Genomic DNA, 26,016 nt, shown 5'->3' with positions numbered 1-26,016 from the left:
CTCAAACTATAAGTCAGCCAGCAGGGCTGTAGAGTGACCAGAGAGACTCATTCCTTCTCAGAAAAGAATGAGTATCACTTCCATAAAATCCTACATTTTGATCACCCAAAGCTCCAGAGTCCAAGCTTAGCTCACAAAGCAGTTGCCTAGCTCTGTCTTTTGTTTGTTTTTAAAAAGACATGAAAAACCAAGCCCTCTATATCCATATCAAGACAAAGTATCATAGCGTGAGCTTTTCCACATACAGATGCCACAGTCCCATGCAAACAGCTGCTGGAGAGAGTCTACTTTCTCTCAAGATAAAAATAATTTTGTCTTGCTGATCTTTAGTCCATAGCTTTTTTTTAGCCTTTGCATTTATTTTTTCTGAAGTTCATGTACATGAACTGTTTGCTTCTTCTATGGCATTGGCTCCTTTTTCTAAATGTTTGCTGGATCTTTTTAAATGAAATACAGGTGAGAATTAGAAACATCTGCAGTCACAATTAAGATGTCAGAGAAATTTTAACTTTGATTCTATGAGCTTCAGAGCCAGGATGAACTTATGCTTATTGCAAACCGCTGTCTTAAGGGTGAAAGCATGTCTTCTGTGTAATTACAGAACTAGGAGCTTGATTATCTTAACACAGCCAAGCAACTATGTAATTCTTTATTATCTAGGTAACAGCTATTTACTTAACTGGCTACACATTGTTATCTTTTGGCATTCATATGTCCAGCTACCATTACAAGAGGTTTAATAGCACTTTATCTGGATTTTGGAGGTGTTCAAAAGCAATTAACTTAATGGTAAACTAAATATTGTTTCTAAACAGTAGTATATTTGTGTGTGGGGAGAGAGAGGTGTTCATCAGGAATGTCAAGAACAGACCCACAATGGGGTGAAATCTTTGCTTACTCATTGGCTATTTGTAGCCCAGGCAGGTACTTTTCCAATATAACTAAACTATGGGTGAATGGGACCACCCTCCTTGTGGCTGAAAAGATAATCCACTGTGAATTATTGTGCACCAGGCCAGGATGCGTTGTGGTTTTGAGAGGTGAGCAGTTGCTTACAGGAGAGGAACACATGTACAGTTTAAGCCTTATTGCCTTACAATAGATCCATATTTGAATCCAGGCTCTGAATATAATTCACTGCATCATCTAGTGTTATTTTTTATTATGTAGTCATTTGCTAAGTACTGGCAAAGCTAAGTTCCTTGCTGCAGAACAGAAACGTAAAGGCAGTCCCTGCTTCCTGGAGCTTACAGTCTAAAGATTTAGACACCTCTAAGGTAAGAAGCACTGAGAGAGACAGGGAAGAGTGCAAGCTTAGGGTTGCACTGTGCAAGCTTTATTCACATTGGTGAGCACTTACTCACACACGTGATCCCACTGAGGTCAAAGTCATCTTCCTTTCACTTTCTATTACATTTGTTTTTGTTTAATTTGTTTATATTGAACACAAAAATTGGCAGCCAGATTGCAGGTTGAGTTTAATCCTGGCATGAGTGCACATGGGTGTCTCCTCTATACCCATGCAGTGGCTAGCCCCAGGACTCTTGCACAGGGAGCTATCAAGATGTACATCTATGGCTACATATCTCACTGGCCAGCAGAGCTAGTCAGATACAGGGGTGAGCACACAGCCCTCTTCTAAGAGGGGTAGTGCAATGAGCACGTGTACTCTGCACGCAGGGATGCTCAGGCACGTATTAGAAGTCAAATTCTTGTTGGTGTTGCTGCTGGGCATTGCAATTCTGCTCCATGCCTTAATGGTAAAATTGGGCCCTTTATATTTAGGCAAATTGCTGCAACAGCTTCCGCATAGAGAAAAGTGCTGGGGCTCAGCCGAGGGTGCAGGAGTTCCACTTCAGCACTGAATTTGCTAACATTATTATTGATTTGTAGGGCTGTAGCACCTAGAGGCCCCATGGTACTGGCACTTTATACACAGAAATAGGATGAGACAGACTAGGCCCTGAAGAACTTCCAATCTAAACAAATAAAGGTTGGAAGAAAAGCAGCATCTCTCACTTACGTGAATTGAGCCTTGTGCTGCACTCAGTTACATACATGAAACTCCCATTGAACTCAGTGAGAGTTGTGCCCATGCTCTCGAGGGCATGATTGGCATACTGCATATACAGTGTACAGCCTCACTCGTCTTCTTTCCTCATCATTTCTTAATGGGTGCATCGAGTAACTGCCATGTATTTAAACCACTTCTACGAAAGCAAGCAAAATTGACTCAGGTGTGGGTTCAGTTGATATTTTGGAGCCTGATCCTATTGAAGTCACGGGCAACACATTGATTTCAGTGGGAGCCAGGATCAGGCCACATCCTTTCAGGTTCAGTAAAAATGTTCACTGAGGATCAAACTTGGGTGAACTTTTTTCAGATTCTGGGGGACATTTTTCAGCAAACCTCTTCCTTCTCCACAGATGAAAGGTACGAATTCATGGTTTAGGTTCAACACCATATGAAAAGTGGATGCTTTGCATTGTTTTACACAGTGTGGGAACCAAAACCTGAGAACTGAACACCCCGTATTTTGTGGGGAAATGAACCCAAATGTGAGTTTCACGTGTGGCCCCTTTCCCTACAAGGAGCTGAACCAAAATCCCCAGGTCCAACCTCCCTGAATTTTGAGGAAGCTTGGATCCAGCACTGCACTTTGTCACCCACTCTCACTGTCTAGGTTTTGATCCCAAATCAGGCAAACATGTCTAGCTTCAACTGAGTTTGAATTTTCAGTTTGAACCCAAAACTTGAACACAACATTTCAGATGTAGCACCCAAAAGGATTTATTTTAAGTTTGCCACCCCCTGTGAACCAAGCCTAATAGTTTTTGCACTGCTCAGGTCATACGTGTTCTTGAGAGCAGTGGGAGTTCCATGTAAGTGTGAAATTACACTTGCTCTCATTGAAGGGTAGTGCTGGTTTACAATACAGTATTTGCTTTCTTTGGATTTGTACTGGAAAATAACATTTCATTTAGCTCATGCCATTTACTGAAACAGACGTAAAAGGTGGGAAACTATTTTTCTGGCAACTCCAGAGTACGTTACGTAGTACAGGGTAAACAGCTTGCTCTGCTGTTCATTCGCTAGTAGAGAGATGGTCTGTTGAGCAAGATCCAGAGTCAGCAGAAGTGGAGGGGAGTAATCATTAAACAAACAAATCTGTCAGCAAAGTCAGAAAAACTTCCTCTCTCCATAAACATAATGGGGAGAGGATATTTTCATATTCAGTGAAGTGTGCTGTGTAAAACAGACAATTAACCATATGTGCTCTACTGGGGTTTTGGAACTGGTGCATGTATACATTAAATTATTGATCCAGTTCTACTAGTCCAGTAAGTCTATGAACGATGGGTATACATGCTACCCAGCCAAGGGCTGCAGAATCTGGCCTGAATACAGAAGATGATGTAAGAGAACAGTCGTGCAAGGTGATGAGGGGCCTCAGTACCTTGTACAAGGTACTCAGCATATCAAAGGATTTGTTGCAGTTTATAAACAGATTGGCACATGAACTGTGGTACGGTGAGTTTCTCCTCCGTTTACAGCAGCGGCTCCCAAACTTTACCGCATTGCATACCACCAACATAAAACGTCACCACCTGTAGGGGTGGAGAGAAGGGGCGGGACTGGCATGGGAGTGGCTCCTGACCAGCCCCCCAGCAGCAGGTGGACATGTACCGTTGGGAGGTGGCCTGCGTACCACCGTTTGGGAACCACTGGTTTACAGCACTGTTTATATGTGATAATGAAGCACTGTTTGAATGCCAGATTTGTAGAGGTTAACATAAAACAAACAAATGAGCAGTTAATGTTTTTCTGTTAAGTGCTACAAGTTGCAAATTTCTCTGTTTTTCTTTGAAACACTGATTCAGAACCAGAAAATGGGTTCTTTCGATTATTCTGTAGATGTTCTCTAATATTAATCAGTTTGGGCCTAGGCTGGTCTCCCTGATCCAGGGTTTGATCCTTTGTAAAGATAATTTTTCATAGATGGCTTAAAGATGAATGTTGTCATCTTGTTCTTAGGTTAACATGTTTGTGGAAGGGTTCCATGATGCCATTCTCCTCTATGCCCTGGCTTTGCGTGAAGTTCTGAAATATGGCTTGAGCAAGAAGGATGGGGATAAAATTGTTCATCAGACATGGAACAGGACATATGAAGGTAGGTCTCTGTTAGTTGAATTCCTGGATTGAACCAGTATTACAACTCAGGCTATTACTGTGTGTGTCGCTTAAGGACCAGGGCATATCAGGTTAAAAAATAGTCAGAATATGTGCTCTTCTTCAAATATACACAGTGCTTTTTTAAAGATCAAATAATACACCACTTTGAATGTTTTTCAGAACATCCCTTTAGGTATTATTCTGCTCAGAGGAACTCCTAATAATTTAATGACCCTCATTAGGGTTGTAAAGAAATGCCAATAACTTTCTCAGGCTCCTTTGTTTTTGAAAAGATTACAGCAGCTTGCCTTCCTTCATGTGCATCTATTAGCTCTTGAGCTTGCTTCATTTTTTCCATTTAGCGTCTTTATCTTAAGAGGCTGGATTTGATAAAAGCACACGGGTGCCAATTTTCTCTTTGTCGTTGATGCTGTTTTGAGCATTGGAAGGTTTTTATTCCCATCCTTTTAAGAGCTTTGTTTGCGATCTCAGATACAGTAACCAAACAGGACTGTGGCTTTCTGGGTCTAATCCCTTAGGCTCTCTTTCTACAGAGGTTTAACCACATGCGTAACATGTGAGTAATCCCTCCTGTTGATGTAGTTATGCATGTAGTTTTTGCAGAGTAGGGGCCTCAATAAAGAAACAGAGCAGTGTGACATCACCATTTACACGTATCGTTTCTTACATTAATCTTTCAGTGTTAGATTACCAAGATTTCCAGTGGAAGTACTCAAAAAAGAAAATATTTGTCTTATATAAGAAACCAACAATTAACTCAGAAATATAACAGCAGTGAAAGACATACTAGGCCAGATTCTCAGTTGAAATGAGTATACACTGGGCACAGCTGAGGAGAACTGAAGGGGCAGGTGGCACCACCCGATCCTGGGTTGACCACAGGCCTATATCCCCAGTGTAATTTAAAGCATCCTGGTGACTACTCTGAATGATGTGGCTGAAGCAGTCCCACAGGCACCACTGAGCTAGCTGAGGATCAGGTATAGCCCTATATAACCTACTCCACTCCCTCCAAATCCTGGCAAACCACAGCACTCTACACCCAGAGGAGTCTAGCCACCTGAGGATTCCCCTCGGTCATGAGGCTCCTTTTACAGCAGCCTCTCTGAACAGATAATCCAGCCTGAAATGTCCATTTTATTTTCCATAATTTTATGCTAGGGTCCTCCACGAACATACCAAGTTATGATGTGTTCTTGCAAGTTTCGTATAGAGATATGTACTCCAAATAGCGGGAATGCAAAGCTACACCATAGCATCCTGAGCTGCTTGACTCATAAAACCAGCCAAGAGAAAAGAATGTTCTCTTTCCTCACTGGTGAAAACCAGTTACTTGTTGCTGAGTAACCTCTCTGCTATCATAGCTATTTTGAAAATTCAGGCTTAACGTTGAGCTGTCAGGAGGATACACCTGCAAGGTCAAGACCCCTCACTCCTCATCATCCCAATACTTCACTGGACAAATATTTATTAATTATGGGCCTCATGTTTAAAGGGGTATTCAACCTAGCCCCTTATGAGTCAATCCTACAAGGAGAACCATGTAAGAAGACCTCTGCCTTGTGGGAAGCCCTAACATAGTCAGTGGGGCTGTGTGTGGGAGCCAGGGGACCTTCCAGCATAGTCCATTGCAGGATTGGGGCCTTATATTGCACCTGAAATTTTGCACACAGATAACTGAAAACATAGCTGCTGCCATTTAGATTTCTAACTGCCTGGGCACCTTTTCTCCATGGTACTTTCCCTCCACACCAGGTGGGTGTGCAGTCAGGAATCCAACTGGATATTAATACCAACTGAAGAAACACTGATACATATCCTCCCCTTTGCGTAGCTTGGGGAGGGACAGCGCCAGTCAGTGGCTGCACATATGCTTCAGGAGAGGAATAGGGACTAGAACAGTCAAAAGTTTTCCCATGAAAAACAGTTTTCCATTAGAAAATGCTGTTGATCAAATTTTTGATTAAAAAAAAAAAAAACTATGAAAACAGTAATAGAAAGTCAAAATGAAGCAGGTCAGTGAAGTTGTTTCAATATTTCCAGATCAAAATTTCAGAAATTTTGTTCTGCAGGAAATTTTGAATGTTCAACTTTTCATTCCAATTCGGGATGAAAGGAAATTTCAGGGTTTGCCTTGGAACAGAAATTCCTAGTTTTGATTAGCTCTGGGAATGATTTCAGACTAGATGGTCTCGGCTTCCTTGAGCCGGTAAGTTTATCTGTTCCAGTAAACACTTCCTTTCAATTCTGGGAGCCAGTCTTACCATGCTACACAGGTTGGTAGTGGCCTCTGAGTATTGCTGTTGCCATTTGGTGGTGCTCACTCTAATCCTTCAGTCCAGTCTAGTAATCTTAATCAAATCTGTGATTGTTTGGCTACTGTACCGCTCACTCATGCCAACCCTACTCACTTACTCAGTCAGGGAAAACTCCCAGTGGGCCCGAGTCTGCTCTCGCCTATACTGGTGTAACTCCAGAGTAATTTCAAGCCCCTTGACTTTAGTGGAATTGTTCCCAGAGTTAAACCAGAAATAAAAACTCATTAAGAATCATTAATAAGAATAAATAGCCTAAAGGCAGTTATTTGGTAGTAAACAGTTTGGTTAATACTTAGTAGGCTGAAAATTAAACTTTCCTGAAGTCATTCCATTTTAATAGGAGAAGAGCAAAGGTAAGTAGAGGCATGTTAGTTTTTGTCGAGATTAGGACTGTTGAGGGAGATTTATATTCTGGTACTGAGTAGCTGAAGTCTCTCTCCTGGTTTGTAATTGCATGCTGGGACCACATTCTCCATTGCCCTGCACTTTGTGTAGTCATCTCTTGTGAGATTGATGTCAAGTGCTATCATTCTGATTTGCATTCCTTTTGCACAATGTACCACAGAATCAGGCCCATAGTCTTCATTCCCTGAATGAAGAACAGTTCAATAGAACCTTGCTAAACTGTGCCCTTTGTCTTATTCTTGTCCTATTCTCTTCCCACCCCTCGGCAAAGAATTGGTGCTGTAGAGAGGTCTTGTGTTTGATTTCATTATTTTCACAAACTCTGCCACATTAGCATAATCATTAAACTACATGAAAGTTGATAAAATAAACAATCACAATACTCACAATAAAGCATTATCCTGCTTTATTACTGGGTTTGGTGACTTCCAGCCTGATTCTGCCAGCTTTATTCATGGTGAATAGTACCTTACTCCACAAGAAGGTCCCTTGATTTCAGCAGGACTACTCAACATGAGTAAAAAAATCTGCCAAAGTTGCTAAATTCAGTCACTCACCAGGGTCAAATCATGACAACTTTGCTCACTTTTTACTCAGTTTGGGAAAACTCCCAGTGGGATTCTGCTCTCGTTTATACCACTAACTCAGGAGTAAGTGCAAGCCTCCTAACTTTAGTGGAGTTGTTCACCGAGTTAAACCTGAATTAAAAACTCATTAAGACTTTCAGTCTACAGTATCTTCGGCAGAAGTATGTGGGCTGTTACTGTATACATTCTGAGCCAGATCCTCGGGGGGTAAAACTGGAATCGTTTGGCCTTCAGTAGAGCTACATCCGTTTACACCAGTGGGATGAACTGATCCTACATTTTACTGGAGATTAGTCATGGAGGGCAGATGCCATGCTGAAGACTTGAGAAACTGACGAGTGTTTAATTTGTCTTTCTTAAAGTTGTAAACAAAAATATTGAAATGAATATGATTTGAACCAGAGCCTTGATCTTAAGAAAGGTTGATTACCCCAAACTCTGATTTAAGTCAATATGAGCTGTTGATGTGTCAAACCCATACAGTATATTCTTCGGGGGGAGGAGGGGGGGTTCATAATTTAGTGCCATTGATTTCTATGGAAAGGATCTCATTGACTTCAGTGAATGTTGAATAATGCCCTTGATCTCTCCCTGTAACCTGGAAAAGAAAGGCAATATGGTCCCAATTCTGCAAAGCACTTAACACACATTTAAGCTTGTCAGTGGGGCTTAAGCGTGTGCATTAAGTGCTTTACTGAATTGAAGCTTGTAAGATTACTGCTCTCCATCCCCAGGGTCAAATTTTGAAGTGTGAAATGAATGGAATCTAAGTGAGGGCAGGATTTAGCCCAGAGTAGAGCAGCTATATCCATTATACCCCCCCCCCCCACCCCACATCATATCCAGTGAGAACTGCAGTGGCCCACCTGCACAGGTGCACCACTATGTTGGAGCTGCTGACTCTTGCCTTGGACTCGGTTTCATTTGTTCTCAGCTTCACATGAGCACATCAGTTTTTACTCGGGCTTTGCTATTTATTTCAGGACAGGGCCCTATGTAAATGAATTTGCATTAAATGCATTTTATTTTGATTCCAGTACTCTGAGTTTCAGGATTACATTTTTTTCCCACATATTCCCCAAACAGGCTCACATATTTTATATTTTAAAAGGAGAAATGTTAAGAATTTAGGAATGCAGACGCTGAGATGAAATTACAATTTCTTTTGGAATGCCAATAAAAATGCTGTGAGACTGATGAGATTTCCTGTCATGTATCAGTCTGTAAAAATCTGTCCACTCATTTTTTTGTTTTCTTTGGAAGAGTCCAGTATTTTAACTAATTAATTTTCTAATTCCTTACATGCCATTCACTAGGCATTGCTGGGCAGGTGTCCATCGATGCCAATGGAGACAGATATGGGGATTTCTCAGTGATTGCAATGACCGACCCAGAAGCAGGCACACAGGAGGTAAGGAAATAAACAATTTCAAATGCCTACTGATGAGATGTCCCAGCAAGTGTCAGTGTAATGTACTACCATCTTGTCTGCTTACTCAGCAGACAGCTAGTTATTTAACGATGTGTATTAAAATGTCATAACATAATCCTGCAAATCCTAAGTGTAAATCCTGCTTGTAAAAGTAATCTTAAAGCATAGACCCAGTTCTACACATCCATTCTCACTCAAAGGATTACTTGTGTAAGAGCTTACAGTATGAGGCTGTATGTCGTAACTGGTCCTGAGATATAGTTTGAAAAAGAGAATGCCCAGTAAAATGACTAAGTCCCTGTCTTCACTGGTAAAAAAAAAAAAAAGTGTGTTTTTCCCTCAGCGCTAAACCACTGCCTGTGGTTGATTCACCACAGAGACCTACTAGCTAGAGTTTAAAGCACCACTTAACTCAAGCTAGAGATTTTTGTGTGTGGGTGAGAGTTGGGTTAAAGGCAACGCTCAAGTTATACCTCGAGCTAACAGTGCAGTGTACACAAGCCCTTGGTAACTCAGCTAGTTCTAGTGACCTCATTTGGATAGTCCCAATAAGTAAGGCCTAGTCATCTGGGCTGGGCCGGGCCGCAAATAAATTGTGATAGATACAAATGACTGTGACCCTAACCTGCAGATACTTACATGAGTAGTCATGCCTTCTTGAAATCTGATTATGTGGGAAAGATCTAGTGTGATCAGCCCCTCTTTGCATTTTTTTAGTCATTTCATTCGCCCTTGCTTTGTTTCTGCCTGCCTTTCATTTCCAGTTGAACCTCTCTTGCCTCCCTTTGATGTTGCAGTTCTATTTCTCTTCAAAAGTATGTCTCATGTTAATTTCTTCCTTTCATTTTTGTAATCTATTAGTTGTTAATTGTGTCTGTTTTGCTCAGGTTTTTCCTCTGGTCCCTGCTCTGATTTATAACCTTGCCTCTTTCTTTGATGCCATTGTTTTGTGTATTTATTTCACTGGTTCCTTCCATCTGGTCATGAAAATTTTAGTTCCTCAATGGAACTGAGCCAGATGAGTGCATGCATTGGCCAGAACCCTGCTCATAGCTTCATACATAGACTAAGACCAGAAGGGACCATTAGATCATCTAGTCTGACCACCACAGCCATTAAATTTCACCCAGTTACTCATGTAATGACCCCAGTAATTGGTGTTTGACTCAAACGTATCTTTCAGAAAGGCAACCATCTTAATTTGAAGACATCACAAGATGGAGAATCCACCGCTTCCCTGGGTAGTTCGTTCCAGTGGTTAATTACCCACGCTGTAAAAAAAAATTGTGCCCCATTTCTAATGTGAATTTGTTTGATTTCTGGTTCCAGCCATTCATTCTTGTTATGCCTTTTTCCCCTTCATTAAAGAGGCCTTTCCTACCCAGCATTCCCCCTGCACACCACCATGAAGGTCCTTATGCACTGTAACCAAGTTGCCTGTCAAGTTTATTTTTGATATGCTAAACAAATAGAGCTTTTTGGGTCTCACTGTAGGGCATTTTCTCCAGCCCTTGAATAATATTTGTGGCTCTTTTCTGCACCTTCTCCAATTTGCTGCACCTGCAGTCCCATATCTGAGCAATTGTTATTTGGAATATGAATAAAAGTGTTTCCCGTAAAGAGTCAAATTAGAGTTGCACTAATGGCAGAGAAATGCAGACTCATTTAGTGTGAAATTCGCTCATGCATATAACCAGTGTATTCCATTTAATCTTACTTAAGCCCTCAAAACACCTGGCTTGGACAGGACCTCTGTACAGTGGTGAATTTCACCTATCAATATACCTCAGTGGCTCAAATAAGGAAAAAAACATTTACTTTAAGCCCAGAGTTAATTGAAAATTCAGGTCTGTGTTCAGACTATTATACCTTCTGGTGCATATGCACCACTCACATTAACTTCCCTGGCAGCTGTGCATATTACCTGGAGGCAGAATTTGGCCCTTTTTTTAAAACTTTCTTCATTAATGTATATACATTTTAAGGAATATTTTCAGAATGGGTGGCAGCCATTCCCCTTTTGCAGCCAGAATTTGCTCCTGCATTTTTGCACCTGTGTTCAGTTGCTAACACATATCTGGATATTTGTCCCTCTAACTGCAGTACTTGAGGCGAGGCACAAATCAGGTAGCAATGCAGATACTCAGATTTATTCTTGCATTTTATTTTGTGGGGGGAAAATGAACCCACAAATAAGCAGCTAAAATATTTTCCTTTATGAATTTCATTAAATAGACAGAAGCAGCCTCTTTTACTCTGCTAGGTGTATAGACAATTCGGGCTAGAATCATTGTTGTATTACTGCATCCGAATGATGTTATAGGTCTGTTTCTCCATTGGAGTTATACTGGTGAAGTAAAACTGGAGTGATGCAGTAGTAAACTATATCCTATAGGTTTTATTTGGATGCAACATGAATATTCCTCTCGGGCGTCTAATATTAAGGCAGGAACCAACTCAACCTTGATTACATACAGCCTGGAATTTTAAGGAAGTTCAGAATCCTAATCTAGATTTTGCAATTCTCACATCTGTACCCAAAATCCTGAACAGAAAATAGAAATGCATGTAGGCCTCTCAGAATGTTACAGAATGGAACCCAAAATCAGGCAAAGCTCTCCTGCTTTTAAGTTTCTTTACAATCCCAAGACCCGTGGGCCTGGTTTATTGAGGTTCATGAACTTGTTGGAGTTGATCTCCATGCAAGAAAGTCAAGATCTGAGTCCAGATTTCAAAGGCCAAAAAGTTTGTGGGAAGTTAAATTAAAGGGTTTTTGTTTGGGCCTGTAACAGGGCATTCACTTCTTGAGCGCTTGCATGCAGTACTGCAGGCCTTTCCCACTCCTGGCACCCCCGATAGGTTGTCCACCTTACTTGGCAGCCCTCCAGCCTGGTCACAGTGAAAATGAACCCCTTCCAAGGTAGCAAGAGAAAGAGTCCATACTAGGGCCTTCAGTCCTGGCTTTGGGATCCTTAAATTCAGCCGTTGACTGAGGCTCCCAAACAAGCCTTGTCCCCTTCTCAGGGTTCACACCACTTTGACTGGTAGGGGAGTCTGGGCCAGCCCACTACTCCAGATTCCAGCCCAGAGACCCTATACACAGTAGCCATATACCACTCACTTCAGTTCATTGCTGCTATTTACCTAGACCTGTTCTCTCCTGGCCCCTTTATTTTCATCCCTTACTTTAGGATTACAGTTCTCAGGTCCTCTCTCCCCCCAGCTTAACTAATTGTAATCAGAACCAATCTCCAGCTGTTCGTCAAGTTCCCTTGTCCAGAGAGGCGCACCCTTCCTCATCCCTTGGTCCCAGTCAGAAACTGACCCACTAAGACCCTGCAGTTCCTTTTATCTGAGCCTCCTGGGCTCTGATTGGCTACTTCTGTGCAGACTCTCTAGGCAGACCTGAAGGACCACCTTCACTGTTTCTTCCCTGGGGCAGGATGTAGGAAGACTGTGGGGCCTCCAGCAGTGGGCCACAAAAGACTTGGGTACACCCCATCACAGGAAACATCTCAAGAACCATCACAAAGTTTTAAGCACGCTGACTCCAAATTTTCTCTGAACCCTGACAATTTATTGTTGGAGACAGAAAACTAGTAAAATTGGTTCACCTTAAAACTAGGCAGAACATAGTGGTTTTGGCTGGATTTTCCTTTGAATTTTAAATTTATTCACACCTGAAGCTGAGGGGTACAAAGCCACGTGAACAGTACAACGACAACGTTTGCACAGATTTTAACAAACCAAAATCACCTAGCACTAGCTGCATGTTTTATCCAACACAATACAAATTCAAACAGGAGTCTCCAGCTCTATGCAGAGAAACGTATTAGCGTGAATTATAAACAGCAATGAGTGAAGTGGAGCAGGGTATGGAAACTCCTAGGTTTATAATCTAGAATTCTGTCCACGGCCATAAATGCTGCTAATTAATGATCTGGTTGGTGGGATTCTGACAGGGCAACTCATTCAAGTCCTGTGGATAATCAGAACGTATAGCTCGTGTAGCGTGTGTAGCTCGCCAGTTTGTCTCTTTTCTCTAGGAAACAAATTCACTAGAAAAGCATGGTCATTTCTTGTTTTTACACAGGTGATTGGGGACTACTATGGAAAGCAGGGGCATTTTGAAATTCGATCAAACATGAAGCATCTTTGGGCTCCTGGCATGCTGAGAATAGATGAAAACAGAGTTTTAGAGCACACGAACAATACACCTTGTAAATCATGTAAGTTTAGTGACTTAATGTTTCCTTCCAAGCTGTAAGAGTGAGAGAGAGGAAGCAGCCCAAGCTGTGATACAGCATCCCCTTGTTTACACTCACATTCCTTAATGGAATGCTGTCAAGGTTGCTGGGCCTGAAAATGCCACAGTACCTTGACAGCTGTGCTGTATTGAAACAGGTCCATCTATAACAGTAGGGACAGATCTTTATTTCCAGACGTTGCATGCTGCTACTGGGAACAAAAAGCTCAAGCAGATATGCAACTTCTAGACTCCCAGTCATTAAGCTGGCGCTTGTCCATTATGCTACAGATACCTCTGTGGACAGAGGAGAGCTAATATAGGGGAAATTGAGGCAGTGTGTTCAGAAGTCAGGGGGGGGGGGGAAACAGATGTTTTGCTCCACGATGGCCCTAAGCCCATGGAAGTCCCCTTCCGGGAAAATAAAAGGAGCAAACACAGTGAATAGCTGGAATATGCATGCTTCTCCCCCTAGACAAGGAGTAATCACACCCCCTTGACAGATACTTGTCAGAATAGCATTAACTCTCCTGGTACAGCTGTAATTTCTTATGGAGAATGGGGGATGCTATGAGCAAGCACAGTAGGGGAGCCAAAGGCAGCATGGCTAGAGAGCAAGCACAGTTACCGGGGCAAAGGTTGGTGGCAGGCTGCATGGAAAGGCAATCTCTGCTCCATGGTTGTGGCTGGAGGATCCACAAGGTTTGGGGCTGTGCTCTCCAACGAGTCTCAACCTGAGCATCCCCATCTCTTTCCAGTTCCCTGAGTTCACAGATCATGCCTCATAGAGGAAAGGTAACTGGAAAAAAAATACTTGCAATATTTCTGGAGCAGGTTTCCTCCTGCCATGGACATTAACATCAGAAGGATGATCTTAGCTCTCCTTTCATAAGGAGGGTTTTTCAGGAAATGAATCGCCAGCTTGACAATATTATTTCCCTCTTTTCTATTAAGATTTAAAACACTAGCTGCATTCTGTACTTTTCTGTATCCATTAAATCTGACTCAGACTGTCCCTGACTAGCGCAGCTCGAGACGGTGCATTTGTGCCCCCTTGTTATCTCCCTACGTCCCTGGGGTGGGGAGCAGCAACTCCCTTTCAAGGGTCAAGGAAGAGTGAAGAGGAGGTGGGTCCATGGGTTCCCCATTCCTCTGCACCAGCTCATGGAGTGGACCAGGCGTGGCAAGAGGAGCAGGCTATGCATCCTAAAGACTGGTGCAGCTAGCCTGCTCCTTTTGTGCTCCCTAGAGGGACTTCCCTCCTTGAGCTCCCCCTGGATCACTGCATCTGTACCCTGCCCCCTGCTCAGGACTGTGGCAAAATGCTGCATGCTCACCTTTCAGTTGAATATTTTGCTCTGATTACGTTCACATAGTCATCTGTTGACTGTAACTTCCTGCGCAAAGTTTTCAGCACAGAACTCAAAATCACATGAATTTAACTTGAAACTCAGCCCAGGTTCATCAAAAGGTTTGCTAAGGCCCGGGAGGCTGTTGAGCAAAAATGAGGCCATCCTTGAGTAAACCTGGATTGGTTTATGGTTTTGATGTTAACCCAGGTGAAACTTGGTTGTTTCTGTAATAGTAGCTGCTGCAGTCATTAGACCCTGACCCCTGCCATGTGATCTACTGTAATCCTAGCCCATGTCATGAGGGGCAGGCCATACACACCCATATCTTACCAGCATTCCTCTCTATCACTCCTTTATTACAATTGTGATTGTGTGTCACTGATTGATGTGGGGGTGTTTTGACCACCAAACTCAGAGTAAAGCAGAGAGGAAAGTCACATGAGTTGAACCAAGAAAGAGGTTCCTGAAAGCCCTCTGAGCTGGCTTCTGAACAGCTCTAGTTATTTTCTTGTGTTGGTCATTTCTTTAATATGTCTTTTCCAAAATGTGAACACAAACAGTTCTGGGAATGAATGCTGATAATTTATTTATGTTTTCTTTTTCAAGCAGGTGGCCTAGGAGAGTCAGCAGTTACAGGGATCGTAGTGGGTGCCTTACTTGGGGCAGGATTACTAATGGCTTTCTACTTTTTCAGGTTAGTCCCAGTTACTAAAAGCTCCTTACCTACCTACAGAGAACAAAGTTCTCCACACCTTGCAAGCATGTCTCTGGTATGAGGAGCGGAGGCAGGTGATAAAATAAGGACCTACTTTTCTGTGGCAAAACTCCCACTGAAACCAGTTCATTCACTTTTACCACCTCGATAGCGGTTTTATATGCTTAAGTCAGCTTTACTGTGTTAGGCCCAAATCCTTCAACCCTTTATGCTTGCTTGGATCAGTATCACCAGTGAATCCATGGCTAATTTAATAAAGCTCATAGGTGTGGAGTGCTTTCCTACTGCAATTGGGCAACATTTGCCTAGTAGAACAGAGTAATGTCTCATTAAAAGCAGGACCAAAGGCTTTGTTACTGGGCTGTTTATGTATTTTTAAATCTTGTACTGTCCACCAACAAATCTACAGTATTCAGAGCTGTCCAACATCTCTGGCAAAACTCCCATTGACTTAACTGTTCCGTATATTATGTGTTGTGCTGTATTTCCTTATGCATGGAAGAGAATAAGCAAAGAAGAGAATACAGTTGATTCCTTGCATATTACAACTAAATGATGTTTTTATTCAACAGTAACAAGGCAACTGCCCCTTTTTTTCTTTGTTTCTGAAATACAGGTTAACAAAATAACCTGCTCTGCTGAGGTACAACCCCATCTTAAGCAACCATTCTGAAATATCTCCAATATTCTTTAGTTTTGCTCAGAAGTTAGGTAAAGTCCAAATTCTACTAGGCAACTGATGTTGGTTAATTATAGTCAATGAATACACAGTACTGCTCTAAGAAGGTTTCCTTCCCTCGCCATATTATTAAGTCAGCCATATATGCCCATAAAGAAAACTTGCTGTTGTCCCTCAGTGCATGTACAACATATCTTGTGGGTCTCAAACAAGCCATCCATTTATCAAATGAACAGGATTGATTGAAGACCCCGTTTAGATTTTGTAAAAGAAAAAACATGGTACAAATATGCCTTTATAGTGTACTTTGTACATTGTCACAGCCAGACCTTTGCATCTTTTAGAACTCTCCCAATCTGAAAGTAAAGAATGTAAAGGTGGTATTTTTTTAACCTTTACACACACCAGGGGGCAGATCCATGGGTGGTGTAGATGACCGTACGCACCAACAGAGGACCTACCCTTAAAAGCTTCTGACATTTGGGAACTGATTCTGCACCCATTGAAGCTAGAGGGAGGAGGATCAGGCCCTTCATTTATCCATTAGAACGAATTATAAGAATTAAGTATCACACTTGGCATGCAGTTACTGGATATGTAGGGCCAGATTTTCAAAAGCGTGCATATGGGATTGTGTGCATGAAAACTATTTGTATGCACAGTTACCACTGTTGTGCACCAGTTACACTAATGTGCATGCAAATATAGTTACACAACTATCTGGTCATCTGTATGTCTATAACAATTAGACATACAAATTCTTGCATATCTTTGAGTGAGCAACTGCACTTTATGGTTCAGATCTTCAACAGTTCTTCTGATATATTGTCTTGAAAATAATTAAACTGCAAGGGTTACATTTCCAAAAATGGACTGGTTTTGTGCCTGAGCAACTTCCATGCATATTGTTATTTGCACAAAGTATTAATAGAATATACATACATTAAGAGCCTGGTTTTTAAAGGCATTTAGTCACCTAAAGATTCAGATAGATGCCTAGTGGGCTTTTCCATTGATTTCAATGGGAGTTAGGCACTTAACCTACTAAGGCACTCTTGAAAATGCTAATAAGTGTCTATCTGCATCTTCAGAAACCTAACTTTAAAACTCCTGGACTTAAATCCCACTTGTTCATGACAACTGAATGCAAATTTCCTTGTATGTGAACATTCTGTCATTTGTGTGCAAAAGCAATATTGTGCAAAAACTCCATGTATAAAGGGGGCTGGTTTGCGATCCCCTTGAATAATTAGCCCTGAAACCCAGTGGGATTGTAGGTGTAATGTTAAAAATATTAGACCCATGGAGTTTCTAAAACTTCATTGTGGAGGTTTATGGGTGGAAGTGGGTTTAGTATCTTCCTTTGATGCATGAATAATATAAAGGAGCTCTTGATAAGGGGCTTCAGGTAGACATACACAGAAAACCATGGTTGATGCATCAGCAATGTAAAAGACCCCTTAGATATTCTTTAAATCTCTTTTCTAAAAGATCCTTAGGGATGGATCCAGTGCTAATTACACAGAGAATTCTTCCAGTGCCATCATAAACACACTAATCTACCGCACACAGATGTTGTGTGCGGTTAATTAGATAGTGTCTGGCTTCAGTGAGAGTTTTGCCTGCATGAAGAGTCAGATCCATTGTGCAGATCCCACAGTAAGTGGCCCCCACATCTGGTATAAGAAAGTAATTTGGCTCTGATCAATACAGAAAGAGCAATCTGGCATAGTTCCCATAACACTATACAAAAATGTCCTGATCGTTTAGTTCACAAATTGTCAAAGAAGGAAATGTTTGTGTCTCAGTACTTTGAGAATGCCTGTTAACTTTTACACAGAATTCTTGGGCTAGGGTATAATGCTTCAAGGCAAACTACTTTAATCTTTTACCAGGGTTTCACATTCTGTCACTTCTCATTTCTCAACAGAAACTCAGTTGTCCCCTGTAGGCATTCTTTGAAAGAGAAGTCCTATTTTGTTATGGAGGGAGGATTTCTTACTCTGTTCCTCTCCTTTTATGCAGAAAGAAATACAGAATAACTATTGAGAGACGAAGTCAACAGGAAGAGTGTAATATGGGCAAGCATCGGCAGTTACGTGAAGACTCCATTAGATCGCATTTTTCTGCCGCGTAAAGAAAAAAATCCTTTTCTTCCTGAAAAACACTTTAAGGAAATGGACAAAACCAAAGACATCAGTGTAAAAAAAGAGGCTCTTGAAGAACTCCTTCTTTAAGTAGAATCATTTTGTCTTAATTTTTTCAGAAACTCAGGAATGATTTACTAATCACATTATGCCACATGGCCTTTCATCTCGCGGGAGAAAAAAAGGACAGTTTCACATTTTAGGATGTTCTTAGTGTTTTGAGAGGGTATTTTCTAAGACATTTATTGAGGGCAGCAGCTTTGTGCTTAGGGCTGGGGATGCCTCTTCCTGACCCCTTCTTTTTAACTCCTAGTGCCTCCTTCCTGCATCACAAGCAAGGATATCAAGATGTGGTTTCAATGACACAGATGCTGCTTTGTCATTAAAAAAAAAATCTCTTCATTATGGGCTTGATCCTGCATTATTGAAACCAATGGGCCACCTTGCCATGGATCTCAGTGAGTGCAGGATTAGACCCTAGAGTTTAATCTCAGGAGGGAATTGGCACTCAAGACGTAAATAACTATTGAGAAAGTGAAGAGGGTGGAAATACTCAAGTCATTTTTTCACTGCATGTACAATATCAAAATCAAGACAGGGAACACAGAGACTGCATCATTTCTCGCTTATACTAGTGTAAGTCAAGAGTAGCATCATTGTAGTCAGTGGAGTTTCACTAGTATAAGACATAAGTGAGGGGAGAAACAGGACCCTAGAATGGACTGTTTTTTCCGTCAGCCTTACATATGCTTCTATATTATAACAAAGCATCCCAGAAGAGTCATCATCCTTCTCTCTCCACCATCATCACCTCTTAGAAAGGCTAGTGCAGTACCTAAAAGGCTAGCTTCCGCTCCCATTGAAGTCAATGGCAGAAGACCCCTTGATTTCAGTGAGAGCAGGGTCCAATCCAGACTCTGTAAATATCAATATGGGAGTGTTTGTACAGTAACGGTAATTCAAAAGATTTTTTTTTGTATAAAAATGACATTCCATGCTAACATTTTATTTTTAGGTATTTTTATCTTGTATTTTTCTATTAGCAAATGTCTATTTTTGCTTTGGTAAGATTAAAAGTCAAGGTGAGAGGGTTTGAAGAAATATTTTTACAAGAATGAATAATGTGCACAGGAAGTCATCGATGTAAATAAGTTATTTTGGTTTATAAATATTAACCAGATTTTCCCCCCTCCCTCTTCCCCAGGCATGTGCAGATTGCAAATAATTAATTAGCTAAAGTAAAATGCAATTAATTAATTAGTTGTAAAATTGCCAAAAATTATTCAGATTGCAAATTTAGGCCCTAATCCTGCAGACACTTAGCTTTACACATACGTATAGTCCTATTTAAATCACTGAGAGTGACTACTCACATGGGTAAAGTAAAGTGTCTGCAGCATTGGGGCTTTAAGATGCTGCTGTGGGGCCTGATCCAGATCCTGCTGCCATTGATCTCTCTGCTAATTATATCATTAATTTTATCATTAACTTCCATTGGAGCAGGACTGGCTCTGTGATGAATTAGCTATTAAAAGTAAGTTATTTTATATTGTATATAGAAAAGTTCTTAACACTTTCTAGTCAAGAAATGCAAATGCAATAGTAGGTATTGTTTATAAAGCTGATTTGGAGAGTAAGAGTATTGTCTGAGGGACAGAAAAATTACTGACATTGTGAATGCTTTGGTTTATCCTGGCAATTTTTCATATTAAGGAAACTTTCCTTTCACAGAGCCCTCAAAATAGTCCCTAAGGGCCAGATTCTGCCATCATTTACACTAGTATAAATCCAGAGTAACTGCACCCAAGTAGCTTACAGTAAACAGAGTGGAATTTGGCCTTCTTTTTCTCATTTCAGCTTTCTATTTTTTTCAAGGAGTGGGCAGATTTTACTGGTGTGTTTCATCTTACTACCTTTGCCTAAAACACATTGTAGCTGGGCATGGGGTTTACTGCCTGCATTTGTGAAGTACTGTCGGATTTCTTAAGCACTGAAGCAGCGTGCTCCTTCTTGGAGCTGCTTCAGAGTAAATCAAAGCAGCTGGCAATTGGGCGTATTTGAGATCTTAAGGATTCCCTCTCATTGGGTGGTACAGACTAAGGACAATGGCTGTCTATCACTCCATTTCCCAGGCCTGGCCTAGCTGGGCATAGCTGTTGAAAAGTAACACGGCCAAAGCAGCACTACAGCCCCATGAACCTTGGTCGCTAGAGGGGCCCCCACGACCCCTGGACCATCGGGCATGGCCTAGGCTAGAGCAGAAGTCACATTGCTGTAGTGAGGGCTGAAAAAAGTTGATGCATTTTTGTGAAAATTTCTAAAATGTTTTAGTTGATCCTGATTTCGAAAAGGTCAGCTAAAATTTTTACTGGTTTCAAAAGCATTTTGATTTATTTTTCAGTTTTGAAATGTTCAGTTTGTTTTTTCCTCCTTTTATCTCTTTTTCTGTTTTGCTACTGAAAAAAAAGGGAAAGGAAACAGCAAAATCAAAATGTTTTTGTCGTAAACCAAGGACATTTTAAAATATACTTTTTTTTCCACAAAAAATGTTTTGTTTGCTTTGACTTACATTGGAGGCTGGTCTTCCCACCCCCAGCTGCCCCACAGATCAGGAACACAAAGGTGGGCTAAAGGTGCATTCCTCCTCATCACCTGGTCCTGTGCCAAGCACAATTAAGTCAAAACAGAGGATCTGGGATAACTGTCAGGACAATTTTTGATCACATGACCTTGTTTCAGCTAAATGGAATTGAAGAGAAAACAGAAAAGTGTAATTAAAGTCACTGTGAGGCTAAAAAAAAAAAAAAAAAAAATCATGCAGCCCTGAATTATCTGCAGTCTTTTAATCATAACCATAGGTAGCATTGCCCAGGAGGTCTCACTAGCTGGGGCCCCTATGGAGGACTGGATGCAACTTAAAGCGTCAGAACTCACTTTATTCATTTCCAGATGAGGCACCATAACATTGGCTGCATAGCAGACTGCTGTTGGAGGAATGCATTGAGCCTGTGTAGGTATGTTTTAAAATCTCTGGCCTGTCTTTGTAATAACATCTTAGATTATTAAAAGTGAACAATTTTTTTTAATTAAGTTACTTTTTAACCATTGACATGGTTTGCTTACTTTTTACATTTTCCTTAATTAGGACAAGGAAACCTGACTAGTCGGTCTCCCTCTCTGGTTCTCCTGCAGTAGCTCAATGCTTAGGTTTCAGATACTGCAGGGGAATGTTTAAATTCAAACAAAAGAAATCCATTGATTTTTCAAAAAAGTTTGTAAAGAATTCTTTGGATCAGAAGGTCTATAAAAGTAAATAAAGTGTATTGTAAAATGTGAGGTTTGCAGAAGCTTGTTTAGCCACAAACATAGGTTTTGGTTATCTGTATTTCACATACATCCATTAAATAAATAATAAAACACAAACAAACATATAAAGGCCCCAAATGAGCCCAGCACACAAACTTCAAGGTTAAGCACATCTGTATGTGTTAAAGTGAGATGGGTAGTAAACAGAGGGCTCAATCCAGAAAGGTTGCTGAACTCTCAACCCTCACTAAAGGATGATAAGATTTGAAGGCACTTTGCATCTGGCAGATTGCATGCATAGTTTGTAGCAATTTGACTAAAAAGTGTTGGATTCATTTACTTTTGCGAATAACTGAAAATTTTAATTATCTATTTTAATACAATTAAGAAATACTTTACTGCCTTTTTGTAAAGTGATTTACTTTTTTAATTTTACTTTTTTTTTTCCAATTGAGAAAGTTACTGAAATGTTGCTAGCTCTTTGAGAACACTGGAGAGCTTGAGAGTTGTATAGGGCAAAATTAGGCCTGTTTCTTCACTGGGACTTTTACTGTCCTTAGTGGCACAATTAGGGAACCCCACTCCAATTAAGTCAGTGGTAAAAGTCCCATTGACTGGATGGGAGCAGGCTCAGGCCCTCAGAAAATGTGTTTAGGGTTTCAGGATCAGCATCTTGAAGCACTTTACAGCTTGGGTGTCTCAGTTTTGGAATTTAAACTTTTGCTGCATCAACCACAATTGACCTCTGCTCACTAGTAATTTCCACCTCATGAATGCCATGCTGCTACTGAAAATGCCAAAAGTAGACATCAAAGACAGAAAGGTAGTCTTTCTAAACTCTTTGGCAAGTTAGGTCACCTTTTCTAGAGTCCTAGATACCATTCCATATCCCCCAATACTATTTTTTACATGTCAGAGTAACAGTTCTAGTATTTTTATTTTAAAATAAAGCATAAGAGTTTATTTTTCATTCCCTAAATTAGACGGATATACTATTGAATTCCTCATTGCCGCAGTATTTTATCTTTCTCCAAACCTTATTAGCCCTCAGATTAAATTTAGTTCAGTGAGAACTCCTCACCTCTTTTTGCTCCCTCTTTTATACAGCAATTTTCTCTATTCACTGAAAAAAGTAGAATTGAACATCTGTATGATTTCACCCATTGCTCGTTACTGTTAGGTCAGAAATTAGGCTTCAGATCCGAACACCTCCAATCTGTCGACTAGTTGGGATCTAAATTCAAATATGGCAGATGAGCCTTATCTTTATAATGAACCAAACCAAGGCCAAAAGTTCAGAACAGGCCCAAATTTTGTGGAGTTCGGTCTGAATGTTGCAGTTTGGGCCCTTCTGTAGTTTCAAGAATACACCTCACATGATACTGCAACCCATGATTACAAGTATCGTCTCATTGGGAGACTTTGGGACTAGTTGGTGAATATGGCTTTTTAGGCCTGGGCTCGCTGGGAACAGTAGTCAGAAACATATGACAGAATGAACTTCAAATGTGTGTGTGTATACACACCTTAATGTCACCTTAATTTAGGAGTTAATTAATAGTAAAATGAACTCCAAAGAAGTAGGATAATATGGTAATAGCATTTTTTTTTAAATGGTACATTACTTGTCTTATATTTCTCAGGAACATGGTAAACTGGCAACTTGATCTTTGACAGCAAACAACAAAGTGGCCCAAATTTTAACAGCAGTCTGACATTACACATGTTTCACACCAAGGAGGTTTAGCAATGATAAGTACATAATTTTTTTTTTTTTTTTTTTTTTTTTTTAGCAGTTAAAGGTGTTGGGGAAAGCTCTGCCTTCAGATAAGTGTCTAACTCCCATGAGCAGTCTGGATATCTGAAGGCAGAGTTTATGAGTACAGGAGCTTTTGTTTAAATGAAACGTTTCACATGAGAAAGTTGAAGTATTTGCACTGTGCACATCTTTGTTTATAGAAATATTAAGCAGAAAAGAGTTTAAATCATGTGTGGTCTTTTTTATTTTCAGACGGTTTTTAGAATAGGGAATGAGAATGAACCTGTAGACCCTATGCAGGTCAAACTTCTATTGAAGTCAATGGAAATGTTGCCAGTGGAGGATTTCAGGACTGGACCATCTGAACGGGTTAACAAGTAGTGTGATGGGCTACGATGGTATCCTCTCCTCTTGCGAATCACAAGAAACCTATGCACTTCTTTTTGCCCTTGATTCAGTCTTAAATCTAGCATGTATCTGAAATGGAGACCATCCCTTTATATGTTACCCATCTTGGTAAAAGGGAAGGCTTTGGTATTTTACAAGATTATTGCTGACTTGTTATCAGGAAAATACTACTACTAGGACTTGGAGATTTCTTGGATTAGTGTTCAATTATGAAATTACTATGTAGATTTTTTTTTAAATACAGAATTGCTTCTTCCAGAACATACATTTCAAAATGCCTCTTAACTGGTGTATACTACATTTAGACTTTACAGAAATTACTTTTAAAAGGTGCTGAACTAGAGTTAATTCAAAATTTCTCATTAACCACTAATGTTAACGTCCCTGTATGGATGGCAAAATACTCTGACACTGTTAAAGTTTGTGCGTCAAGCTACAGCACACCAGATATCTTGCATGGATTCATTAGATATTAAAATTTCAGAAGGTTAAACATCCTGACTCCATGTAAACTCTTGCTTGGTGTTTCAGTTGTGTGAATGTTCCCACGAGACACTTGAGCAAGCAGAGGAAATATACCTAATAGGGCATTTTAAAGAAAATCTTGTTTTGTTTCTTTCTTAATCTAAACTGGTATGCATAAGGAATAATTGCATAATTCTCTCACACCAAAGCCTGTTATGAAGGGTTTTACAAATATTAGGCCAGATCATCAGCTGACATTTATCAGCACAGCAACATTGATTTCAGTAGAGTTGCACTGATATATACCAGCTGAGGATCTGGTTCATATCTTTGACACCTTATCCCTCTATGAACCACATGCATGGTTGTTTTTCCACATGGTAAAGGAGTCACCATTAAAAAAAAAAAAAAAAAAGCCAATGTAACAGTTACCACACAGTGATACATGAGATAATCAAATTTTTTCCTTGTATTTAGTACATTACTATGGTGACTGTGGAGTAATGATTGGCAAGTGTTGACTGTTTAATGGCTTCTGTTGTAGCAAAGAATTCCAGGGGTGGAAAGGTCTGTTGGGAATAGAGAATGAATACCTGCGCAGTTCAGTTGAAGGAGAAAGGAAAGAAAAGCTCAGGACTGATTGTACTCCCATTGATGTGCTATTGACTTCAATGAGAGCAGGATCAAGCTCTTACTTTCTGCACAGGATGCAGTCCATATTATTTTACATTTAAAGCTCAGAGGACCAGCCCAAGGTCTATTCACCAATTAAATCCTAATTAAGCCCTCAAAATATGATTTAAATTGAATTTAAGTGACATCTAGGATTTGGGTTGACCCCCTGCACAGGGATGAATGTCACCTCTAAAACTAAGTGCTTACCTAAATAAAAGTGTTTATTTCATTAAGCATGTCTAAAAGTAAAGGGAAGCCCATGCCCCGGGGCAGAATGCTGAGAGGAAGGTGAAGGGATGGATTTGCTTTGTTCCTTGTGCTTAGTGTATAATTATCATGAAACCAAGAGGACTCAGGATTGAGATTGTGGAAGTTAACTTTGTCCCCGTTTTTGGGTGATGCTATTCATTACAATATAAAAATACTAGACAACACAAACATAGTATCAGTCTAGTAGAAAATGAATGGAAATCTGCACAGTATATTGTACTGATGTAAGTAGAACTATATGCATATAATGTGGTTTTATTTATTTTTGTGTAAAGGAGAATGTGTATTGGACTGTGGATATAACCCGTTTGTGTAATGTATTTTTTTCTTTTACAAGTTGGTCATTTAAAATATCTATATTCATCAGTGCCCGCTGACTTTTAATTGTGTACATTTTCTTGTAAACATGTCAAGGAGGCAAGAATGTTACATATCCAGATTATAACAAAATGTTCCCATTAAAGAAACAGAAATCGGATAGTGTACATTGTCCTGTTCTGTTCTCATCACCCATCGATTTTATTCTTCATCTCAAACGTTTGGTGCCATCAGAGTATAGCGTGTTAATGATAAAAAGATTCTTGTGGTTTTAACACACCTAATATAACTCTGAATTTAATAATGACTACGACATATCAAAGGTGAAATGTTAAATAAATTCAGTAATTGATAACACTGGGAGTCATTTTAATTGTTTCAGAAGAAAGATACCACAACTGTTTCCAACTCCAAAAAAAGGCTTTGATAAATAAATTAAATTTAAAATGTTTAGTATGTTTTTTGGATTCTTCAACAAGATATAAAATAGAGACATGATTATTTAAAAACAACTGGCTACTAAACCTCTAAGTGTAAATTCTTGCAGTCAGGAAAAACTTGTATTGAAAAATTTCTCTGAAGTATGAACTACAGGATGTGTGTCAAATCTCATATTACTTTAAAGACTAACAAATGTAATTTTAGTCTAATTTGTTAGTCTTTAAAGTGCCACAGAACTCTCATTGTTTTTGCTGTATACAGACTAACACAGCTACCCCTCTGGATCTCTTATATTAGT

At 40.1% G+C, this 26,016-nt stretch overlaps 1 protein-coding gene across 3 annotated transcripts in view; it reads left to right on the top strand.

Moving 5' to 3' along the window:
- The window catches only part of NPR3 (natriuretic peptide receptor 3), a 61,250-nt gene extending 35,557 nt beyond the window's left edge, over positions 1 to 25,693 (top strand). For 2 of the 3 annotated variants that reach the window (XM_067545485.1, XM_067545483.1), the window contains 5 exons: positions 4,037 to 4,172; positions 8,822 to 8,916; positions 13,031 to 13,166; positions 15,142 to 15,229; positions 17,955 to 25,693. In XM_067545485.1, coding sequence (XP_067401586.1) covers positions 4,037 to 4,172; positions 8,822 to 8,916; positions 13,031 to 13,166; positions 15,142 to 15,229; positions 17,955 to 18,066 — 567 coding nt within the window. In that variant the 3' untranslated portion in view covers positions 18,067 to 25,693. The remainder of the gene's footprint in view (positions 1 to 4,036; positions 4,173 to 8,821; positions 8,917 to 13,030; positions 13,167 to 15,141; positions 15,230 to 17,954) is intronic. The other variant, XM_067545484.1, reaches the window with a different exon arrangement.
- Positions 25,694 to 26,016: the final 323 nt, after the last annotated feature.

Source organism: Emydura macquarii, unplaced genomic scaffold (genome assembly GCF_026122565.2).
Source record: "Emydura macquarii macquarii isolate MOO-44397 ecotype Brisbane River unplaced genomic scaffold, CSIRO-AGI_Emac_v2 contig_1045, whole genome shotgun sequence".
NCBI lineage: Eukaryota > Metazoa > Chordata > Testudines > Chelidae > Emydura > Emydura macquarii.
Note: the sequence above shows the minus strand (reverse complement) of the source record. Positions and strands in the feature narration are given on the sequence as shown.